The sequence below is a fragment of the Diabrotica undecimpunctata genome, unplaced genomic scaffold (assembly GCF_040954645.1).
Source record: "Diabrotica undecimpunctata isolate CICGRU unplaced genomic scaffold, icDiaUnde3 ctg00002378.1, whole genome shotgun sequence".
Lineage (NCBI taxonomy): Eukaryota > Metazoa > Arthropoda > Insecta > Coleoptera > Chrysomelidae > Diabrotica > Diabrotica undecimpunctata.
Genome location: NW_027313556.1, coordinates 10,228 through 20,999, shown reverse-complemented (window position 1 = coordinate 20,999; position 10,772 = coordinate 10,228). Strand labels below are relative to the sequence as shown.

The 10,772-nt window shown below is 34.1% G+C and overlaps 1 protein-coding gene across 1 annotated transcript; it reads right to left on the bottom strand.

The window, feature by feature from the left end:
* Nucleotides 1-1,102: 1,102 nt before the first annotated feature.
* On the bottom strand, nt 1,103-7,720 carry LOC140431968 (glutathione S-transferase 1-like; the record flags this gene model as incomplete). Its single annotated transcript, XM_072519835.1, has 2 exons — nt 7,467-7,720; nt 1,103-1,303 (listed from the first exon to the last, which is right to left on the bottom strand). Coding segments are annotated over exons 1-2 (342 nt in total), but the record flags the coding sequence as incomplete, so codon positions are not given.
* Between the last annotated feature and the right edge of the window lie 3,052 nt (nt 7,721-10,772).

Here is a 10,772-nt window from a genome sequence, read left to right as displayed (position 1 = left end):
ACGCGCTATCTCAGAGTGCATTCTTTTCCACTTAGTCCGATTTTGCGTCATCTGAATTCAATTTGTAGTCACTCTTTTTATGTCATCTGTCCATCTCGTGGGGGGTCGAACTCTATTTCTGTTAGCTTGTATTCGGGGTCTCCATTCCAAAATTCTTTTTTATTCACCGGTCATCAACTGATCTTGCTACATGATCTGCCCAGTTCCACTTTAGTATTGTTATCCTTTCAATAACGTCTGCTACTCCTGATCTTTTGCGTATAGTAGCATTGGGTATTCTATCACGTAGAGAAATCCCTAACATTATTCTCTCCATTGCCCTTTCCGCAACTTGTGGTTTACTCACTGTGGTTCTTGTGAGTGTTAGGGTTTCTGCGCCGTAGGTCATCACTGGCAAAATACACTGATTAAATACTTTTCTTTTCAGATACATTGGAATCTTAGACCTAAAAATATCCTTTATCTTTCCAAATGCAGCCCAAGCGAGGTTTATTCTTCTTTTCAGCTCGATTGTTTGGTTGTCTCGACTTATTCTAATCTCATGGCCCAAGTATTTATAGGAGTCAACTGGCTCAATATCTTTGTCTTCTACTGAGATGTTTTTGTTGTGAAATAAATAAATATCATAAATGTCATAAACTGTGTTTTTGAAAAATTTCTTTTTAAGACCAACTGTTTTTGTAGCAGTATGGAGTTCTTGTAGCATTATCTGTGCCTGATCAAAGCTGTCTGCAATAAGAACGATATCATCTGCAAATTTATGGTTATTTAAAAATTTTCCATCTACATTGATGTCCTTTTCGTTCCAATCTATTGTTTCCAATCCTTATTATGTGTCGATGACTAAAGAATAAGTTTCCTATGACATTTGTTCTTAGTAAGTCGATAGGTTTTAATATAATAAAACATTAAAAAAAAAACTTCTTAATGGCATATATGCCAATGGCCACACATAGTCTGGTATATTGGAAATTTAAGTAATACAGAACAGACTAACACAGAAGAAAAAGATGAAGTAAAGTTTGATGGAGTCAGATAATAAAAATACCTAATCCTTAAACGAAAAAACAGTATATTTTGTTTCTTAAAATAGTATACTTACTGCAATGTATCTGCTAATTGAGAATAGATCTCCCGCATCAAATAAAAGCTTCTGGTTGATAAGAGCTCGTTTCTTAATATCCTTGGGGTATAGGGAATTGTCATTTCCATACTTTTCCCCCAAATACATCATTATTGCGTGGCTATCCCACACTACGAAACCATCGTCGTCCAAAGTAGGAACAGTGTGACGTGAATTTAACTGCAAAAGTATTGATCAAAATATATTTATACGTAAAAAATAGTAAATAAAACACTCAAAGTAAGAATTATGATACCAAATATAGTAATATTCACTTAGTAACATTTAAATCAGCAAAAAAATTGTTATAACAATATTAATTCGAGAAAATTGTCTTTTTGAAGAGAAGCTTCTTTACTTGCGTTGTATTATTTGTTCCCTACAGTAAAATGAGAAGGCTTTACGGGTAGCGTGAAGAATAAGGGTTTTAGAATTGATTCACTACTCTCACTACTACTAATCAATTCATTTCTAGTCATCGTATATTTATTCTAACCAGGTATAAATTAAAAACTACATAAAAAATAACTAACAAAATACAGACATTAAATAACGTGAAGCAAAAAAATATCTGTCAACATAGATAAATAATATAATATTAGAAATAGATAGGCAACTCAATGTATAAATTTCGTTCGTTAGGACCCCTTGCGGCTGGGGTCATTACTAATCATCTTTTGGCGGCAAATTCAAATGGACACCCCTTACATACATACCCTTTAGCGCCTCTTGCGGGCTATTTCGTTACTAATTTAAATTTACTGGAAAATATCTTATTATTTTCCGATGAAATAATCTCACATATATATTATTAAAAAATAAAAGGATATATAAAAAATGCACAATTTTTCTAGATATACGTATATTTATTTGTTGTTTAAGATAAAACAGTTATAAACTAATTACATAAATATTTATTACACTGATATTTTCAGAAACAAATGTTAAATACTATTATTGTTTGCTTCCTGACAACTTACTATTTGACAACTTAGGTACTATCATCCATGATACTATGACTAACAAGATAGGATCTTCCCGTAGCACAAAATCGGTCGTGTTCGCGCATGCCGTCATTGGAGAGCAGAATTTGAATTCTTGTTAAAGTTAAATGGGATTTTTATGCATTCTGTGATGAAATTATTCAATTAGCAAAATAATAATATTAAATAAAGATTTAATAATTACAATAATCGTAACCAAAAGGATATCTCCAAACTATTTATTAAAGATTATTTATTGACACATACAAAAAACTGACATTACGAACGTGCAAGTCTCCAATTACGTCACGACTTATGCGCAATATCTTATCTTCTTAATCATAGTATCATGCTATCATCATCCTTTTTGTAATTTTCCATGATTTGTACACAACGGAACAATACAATAATTCACCATGTTTAGTTTTTTTACTAGCACAACACAAAAATTCTTTGCTACAATAGGTAACTAAAACTAAACTTTAAAAACTAAGTAACCAACTTAAATTAAAATTACTAAGAATAAATGCAAACGAAAGTTAAAGATAATAAAATGAAATTGAAAGCTTGTAAACGAACGGAAGATCTGTCATTACTTTTGATAGAATTGACATTGCGGAATTAAGCTTCATTTGATTATTTTATTTGTGACACCCCGAGATTGTGTTAAAATAAATGATTGGTTAAAGTCTTCGTGAGAGAGATAGATTGTCATTTCTCTTTATTAACTCGCTGGGGTTAAAGTGATGGGGGAATGATCCAAGGTCATTCATATAAGTTTCCGGGGCATGATCTGTCAATAAAAGATTCGATGTTTAACAATTTTGTCAAAATTTAAAAGTCATGAATGTCATCCATTTATTAACAATATCGAATCATCTGTTTAAATTTTTATGACACTTCTCGACTTAAAATGATTTCATATAAATACAATTATTATTTTTAAACATATTATTTAGTTTATATAATTAAATGTACTACCAAATGATATTTATTTGTATTTTATTATTAATTTATTATTTTGTCTAAATTCGACAGGTCTGTCATAAGTAAACAACGTAATGTTACATCGTATGCTTTTTTAATACCTAAGCAGATGGCGTTAGGAGCGATGAAGGGTCTAGGACGGTCGGAGCCTGCGATGAATGCACTGGTGAAAGCACGAACCTTTCCTGAGCATTGGAGGACATCGAGGCTGGTACTGCTCCCTAAGACTGGAAAAAAGTATCGATCCATCTGTCTACTTTCTTGCATCGGTGTATGAAAGCTGCATGAAAGGATGCGAGTACGCATAGATGAAATGATTGAGAGGTCAGGTAGTTTATCTCGAAGATAATTTATTTTTTGTAAAGAAAAAAACACGATTGATGCAATCGTGAGTGTGCTCGAAGCATTGTGCAACAGAGGGGATGAACGTCACTGGGCGTCCCTGCTGTTGTTCGATGTTAGGAATGCATTCAATACGCTGCAGTGGGACGAGGTAATAAAGACAATGGAGGAGAGAGAATGTCCTGGCAACATGATGAATGTGGGGACGGAGTATCTGTCCGAGAGAAGGATTATGGTGAAAAAGCGCACGATCGTGGACGTGGCGGCTGGGGTCCCTCAGACATCTGTCTTGGGAACGACGCTATGGAACCTGGCATATGACGAGGTTATGAACTGTGAATATGGAGAGGGTACAACCCCCTTCGCATTCGAGGATGACCTCGCTGTACTGGTAGTGGCTCGGGATAAGCCAGATCTCAAATACCGGGTTCGGAACGCAGGCGGCGTCGTAAAGAAATGGATGACCCAACACGGACTGAAACTTGCGTCAGAGAAAACCGAAGCCATTATTCTGAAGGGGAAAAAGAACAGGCAAAGTATTTAATCACAATGTACGGGAGAATGTCTAACACCAAATAAACATGTAAAGTGCCTAGGAGTGAGATTGCACCAGAATGGAAAATGGGGGAAGCACGTGCGGGAGGTAGTCCGGAAGGCTGCGCCTAGTCCGGCTGCGTTGGGGAGGGTGATGCCGGCCATTGGGTGACCCAAATACGAAAGAAGGAGGAATAACACGGTGTTGTACAGTCGATCGTCCTCTACGCGGCACCAATCTGGAGCGGGGCAGTAGAGATAACGGCCTATGACACGAGTGGACAGAACAAGTCTGTTGCGAGTGGTATGCGCATACAGGACTGTGTCTGCGGCAGCCTTGTGTACCATCACTGGATATGTTCCGTTGCATGTTCTGGCGGTGGAAAGAGAAGAGCTCTTTGAGAGAAGAGGCCCAAATCTTACTATCGCCAAGAGAAGACAGGAAAGGGAAAGGTCAATTAAAAGATAGCAAGAAGAATTGAATAACACGGAGGGTTTGACACTGTGAACGAAAATGCTAATCCCCAACATAAGAGATTGGGTGGACTGTGGCCACAGGCAACTGGATTATTTCCTGACGCAGGTGCTCACAGGAGTGTTTTAGGGCCTACCTCTCTAGGTTTGGCTGACACAGATGAATGCTTATACTGCGGACACTCGGATACTGTGACACATACGATGTTAGAGAGCAACAGATGGATAATAGAAAGGAACAGAATGAAAAGAGAGACATGTGTCAATTTTGTTACAGTGAGAGAAATGATACACAACTATATCCGTGCAGTTATCAAGAAAAAAGAAGAGGAAGAAAGACAGCTGGACCAACGGCACATGTAAGGGAAAGATGCTGGAAGTTAAAGGTAGAAAAGTGGGTTAGACTGTAAGAGTTAGACTGTGCGAGTCAGACTGTGCGGAAGAAGGAAATGCTCGTCTGGGAGGGATACCGTACTAGGAGCGATGAGGGTTTTCCACTACATTTGTTAAGTAAGAAACTAGCCTCAGCTCGCTATGCAATAAGATCTGTTTCGAAGGAAATCAATTTAGTATCTTCCAAAATAACATATTTTTCTTTGTCCGAGTCTCATCTTCGATACGGCCTTCCTTTTTGGGGTTCTAGTACAGCTGCCCAATCTGATGTTTATTGCAGAAGTTACTTCAAAAATCACGGGATTTTAACTCTTTCCTCTTCATATATTCTAAAAACTGTTTGCTTAATTCATAAACACCTACATGCTTTTTCAGCAAGACCTAATCATGACTACTTCAGAAATTCAAGCTGTGATGTGTATTTTCCGATCCCGTCCACTGAGTTGGGAGAGGAATCTATATTATATTTGGCAAGAAAAATATACAACCATCTCCCTTTGCAAAATAAATCTACTACTTCTTTCCTTAAGTTACGTAAATTGACAAAACCCTATCTATCTAAAAGATCTTATTATTCGGTGGAAGAGTTTCTTAACGAATAACTAAGAAATTAAAATACGTTTAGGTACAAGCAACTAAAATATTTATATATATATATATATATATATATATATATATATACATATATATATATATATATATATATATATATATATATATATTTAGGTATCACATGCAGCAACTTAAACTTATTCGTAAACTAATTCGTAAGGTGTTATTATGCAATTTGCAAAATTTTGCAATGGATTGTATATTTTTGTATCTTCTATTTTGTGATTCTGTGATATTGACGATTTATATAATTTTAATAAATTTTAATTGTTATTGTTATTTGTACAATTGTACATAAAAAATTGTCTTATCGATATAAAAATCGACCAGTTTTTGAATTTTTGTTTCAACATTTATTTTGTCAATTACAATTTTTTCTTGGTACACCATGTATAATAATCCAAAAGCAAATGGTAAATTTTTATATAAAAATGATATTTTTATTGTCGTGGAACAAGTTTATAATTAGAACTTCGATGCCGTAATAGTTTGACCTTGTTTAATCTGGATATATATATTTTTACAACATAATACAAACGATAACTTTACTTTTAAAATGTTAAATGTACATAGATATATTATACAAAAGTACTAAAATAGCTAAATTGGAAAAGAGTTTAAATATTTTTTTGCTTATTATTGTATTTAAAATCTCTTATAAACCGTTTAATTTAGTTTGGTGCTATCTAAAATAAAGTCATAAAACAAGAAAAGTCATAAACAAAAGTGTTATATTAACAGTTTATCGCAATATTAAATTACGAAAAAAGCTAGGTAAAGATAAGAGACGAGATTTTCTCTTGTTTGGAACGAGAGACCGACCAAAGCAAGGAAGAATGAGATACACTTCCCATACACCACTACCCATAGCTATAATAAAAAAAAAAAAGACAGCACACTGAAAAATAAATAGGTACAAGGGAGGAAGATCACCATTCCATACTGAAAGAAAATAAAAAGACTGCCCAAATTCAAAGTAAGTGCAGAAATAGGCAACCTCCCAAATATCAACTTTCCTAAATAACTGGAAGAAGAAGTCCTACACTACAGTAAAAAAAACATTAACAAATATCACAATAGAAGAAGAACACAGCAAGAAAAAATATGTTTGAAGCAATTAGCCAAAAAAATAAATAAGCTAACAATGAACAAGACCAGAACTCTCAGGCGTGGGACAACCATATAAAAAAAAAATGAAAGAGAAAGACCCAAACATGCAGGTCATATGGAAGCTTAAAAAAATAATGCGTAACAAAAGGAAATCAACTCCTCTACTTCAAGGAAAGAATCGTAAAGTCTACACTACGAACACAAAGCTGAAGTGATGAGAAGAACTCTTAAGAGATGTACAATAAACTAACACTAGCTAGAAGATATTAAGATTGAGTATTAACTTACGCCTCCCAAAATAAGCCATGCATAGACTCAGGCTCTGTCCAAATCAATAAAAAGAAGCTCATATTATAATGATACACAAAATAGGAAAACCAATATTTTTCCTAAAAACTATAGACGGATTAGTTTACTTCCAGCGAATCAGAAAGGTAACAACAAGAGTGATTCTCCCAAGAATGAAGGAGAAACAGAAAGATTAGGAATAATCCCCCGAGCATAGTTTGGATTTAGAGCTCAACACTTAGCTGCAGAATTGTACAACAAATCATACAGGATATATAGCATAGAACTATGTGAATGCAGTTAACCATCCAACAAAAAGATTTATATATCTCTAATCAAACATTACTTAATAATCTAAACATACCCTATGTAAATGAAGAGACACTTATTACAAATAAAGATAACACCACCATAAAAAAAGCATTTAACCAATAAGTAGAAAGAGAAATTACAATGAACCATTGATTGATTGATAAAGTTTCAAAGTGATATAAGCATATTCTTGAAGTACTTCACACTTATCGTGTTTGTTATATTGGACTTTTTCTTAATTTATTTATAGTATGTTTTTTATCGAATACAGTACCATTCTTCTTTTTTTTTGCTAATAGGGTACTTACGTTTATATATTCATTCGTCAAATGCTCTTTTTTCACGACGTCAATAGCGACATATTCCAGTTTAATCTTCATCGCTTCAGCAGCTAACAAGACAGCTCTAACACAAGGACTTCTATTATCACCATATAATTTCGGAGCCATTGGAAAATTGGATATCTACGTACTTCACACCGACAGCGTTGAAATCGTACTATCAATCCACGGGAGCGGTTCCAGCACCTCTACTATTATAAATATACATACATACAAATATACTACTGAGGCAGCATACTCTGAGATAGCGCGTAGATAAGAGATGAACGGATGTGCTTTTTTATTGGATAATTACAGTTCAGATTGGAGCTATTTTTGTTTTTAACATTTAAAAATTGTTTTTAATGGAGGCCGAAGGTTATCTTTAATAAACTTTTTCTGACAGGTTATAATTATTTTTTTCTTATTTCAAATTTAAAGCGAACATAGCTAAAGTGGTATATAAATTATTATTATAATTATATAAAATTAGTTCTAAAAAACATATTTAAATAAATAAAAACTCTTTGTACCATAAGATTTTTTCTTTTCTTAGTGCGTTTATTGGTTAATAGTCCAACAAAGTGCATTGATTATTGAATTTTTGAAAATAATAAAGTGTTATAAAGGTCAATGCCTGGAGTAACCTCTAAGTGTTTGCAACTTAAAACTGTTTATTATTTTTTATGGCACTTTTAAGGTGCAAACACGGGGTTTTTTATTATTTTTATTTTTATTTTATTTTGATTTGTATCAAATCAATATTTTTGAGTAGAATGCATTTTTTATGCAAAATTAATGATTGAAAGATTGAAGAATTAATGATTAATGCATTTTTGAAATAACTTGTAAAAATTCTTTTTTATGCAAAAGGATTTATATTGTAGCTTTTTTAATTACAAATCGAATGAGACTTCGTAAGGCCCTATAAGTCAATTTCTTTTCGAGAAACGTTTAATTGCTTATAAAAAATCTTAAATTTCTATAAATTTTGCAGGGCCAGATTTTTTTTTAAATTGATATCTAATTCTTACTGATTCTCTTTTTGATCGATTATATTTGCCGCCAACAAAAAGTGGCACGAATAAGCATTGTTTGAGAGTTTATTGTCAAATACAAGTTTTGTTCTCTTACTCTCTTGTAATAATTTTGATCCGTTGCATTTTGGTTGGCCAAAGGGGGAAAACGGATTAGAATCAATCTAACGAAAAAATGGGTCCTCCCAAAGTGTCACAGATGAATGTAAATGCACTTGCGTGCAGCAAACAGTGTGATTGTTACAAACATGGTCTAAAATGTACGCGAATATGCGAAAATTGTAACGGAGATGCTGCAATAATTCTCCGATTGCTATGTAATGAAAATAACGATCTGAATAAGAGTGACGACATTGAAATTATAAATAACCCTGCGATGGACGGGTTGGGTCTGTCGGGCCCATTCAGTTTTTCTAATATCTCTATTCGGTCAGCGACTCTAAGTACGGTCCTGGCGGTCTAGGTACCTTTCGACAGCATGGCCAGTTATAATCCCTCAGTTACTAATGCGTATTGAAGCGATAGTGTCGATGTTATATCTGTTTTCGATTTCTCAGACCCAACCCGTTCCTTAATGTAAGTATTTTTTTATGAAAGTACAAAATAAAATTTGCAGTGCATTGTTTTTAGAGCTTAGCAAAACAATGTATTCTTACAAGGAGAGGTAAAACGCTTGCAATGTCTCTACGAGGAAGTTGCAACCGACGAGGAAGAAAATTATGAAGATTTAGATTCCGATGAGTCTATTGTTGAAAAATTAGAAAATGAAGATGATAATCATAACTCAGAGTCTGAACTCGATTTATCAGACACCGAACTAAACTTACAAGAATGTATTCCACAAGGTGGGTCAAACCAACACCTTTATTACAATACCAAAGATGGAATGAAATGGAATAAGACATGCGGATCACGAAATGTTAGAACTAGACGAGAGAATATCATCACAAAACTTCCTGGATTTATTCGTGAAGCAAAAAGTTGCACAACTGAAAAGGAATGCTGGAAACTGTTTTTTAATGACAAAATTAAAAAACATTGTTGAATGTACTAATGTATATATCGAGCGTGTGTCCGTGAGATATAAAGACAGTTACGATGCGAGGCTAACAAATACATGTAAACTAAAAGCTCTGATTGGCCTGTTTTACTTAGCTGGAAGTTTACCATGGAGGTAGAACTTTAATTTTTGAGTTTTGGGAAAAAAATGGTACGGGCATTGACATATTTCCGGCAACGATCGCTCTCCGCAGGTTTAGATTTCTTATGAAGTGCTTACGCTGAGATGATATTCGTACAAGGGACGAACGGAAACAAGTATACAAACTTGCAGCAGTAGAGTCGTATTTGAGGATGCAGTTGAAAATTTTTAAAAATATTATACCATTGGCCAATATGTCACTATCGATGAGATGCTTTTAGGCTTTAGAGGTCGCTGCAGTTTTAGAATATACCTTCCAAACAAACCGGACCGATACGGTCTAAAGGTATATTCTTTGGTGGATTCTCACACTTTCTATACTTATCAATTAGAAATCTATGCCGGTACACAACCACCAGGTCCATATTCTATCAATTATGCAGCATACGATGTAGTTGAGCGGCTTTGCAAACCAATCTCCACATCCAACCAGAATGTCACAATGGACAATTGGTTTACATTAATTGAAGTCCCACAAAACTTACTGTCAAATCATAGTCTAACAATTGTAGGCACCCTACGGAAAAACAAAAGGATTATCCCAACCGAATTATTATTGAACAATAGACCTCCAAAATCAACTATGTTTGGATTTACTCAAGATACGACGATATTGTCCTATATACCAAAACCAAAAAAACATGTTGTTCTTTTGTCAACCCTACACCATTATCAAATCGATCCGACAACTGGTGACGAAAGTAAAACTAAAGTAATAACGTTTTATAACTCTACGAAAGGTGATGTGGACACGGTTGATCAACTTCGAGGTTCCTATACTGTCGCAAGAAATACAAAACGTTGGCCCATGGTAATCTTTTATGGATTGCTTGATGTTGCTGCAATAAATGCATTTGTGATACAAAGAACTAACAAATTGGATCTAAAAACAAGCAAAAGAAGATTTTTTTTTTCAAAGAACTAGGTCTTCAGTTACTAATGGACAATATAAAAGAAAGAGCTCAATCTCCTTATTTGGCACGAGATATAAGAGAGCTTGCTGCTAAACTCAGTAGTGTTGGACCAGTACAATTGCAAAATTGTAAAATAAAAGGG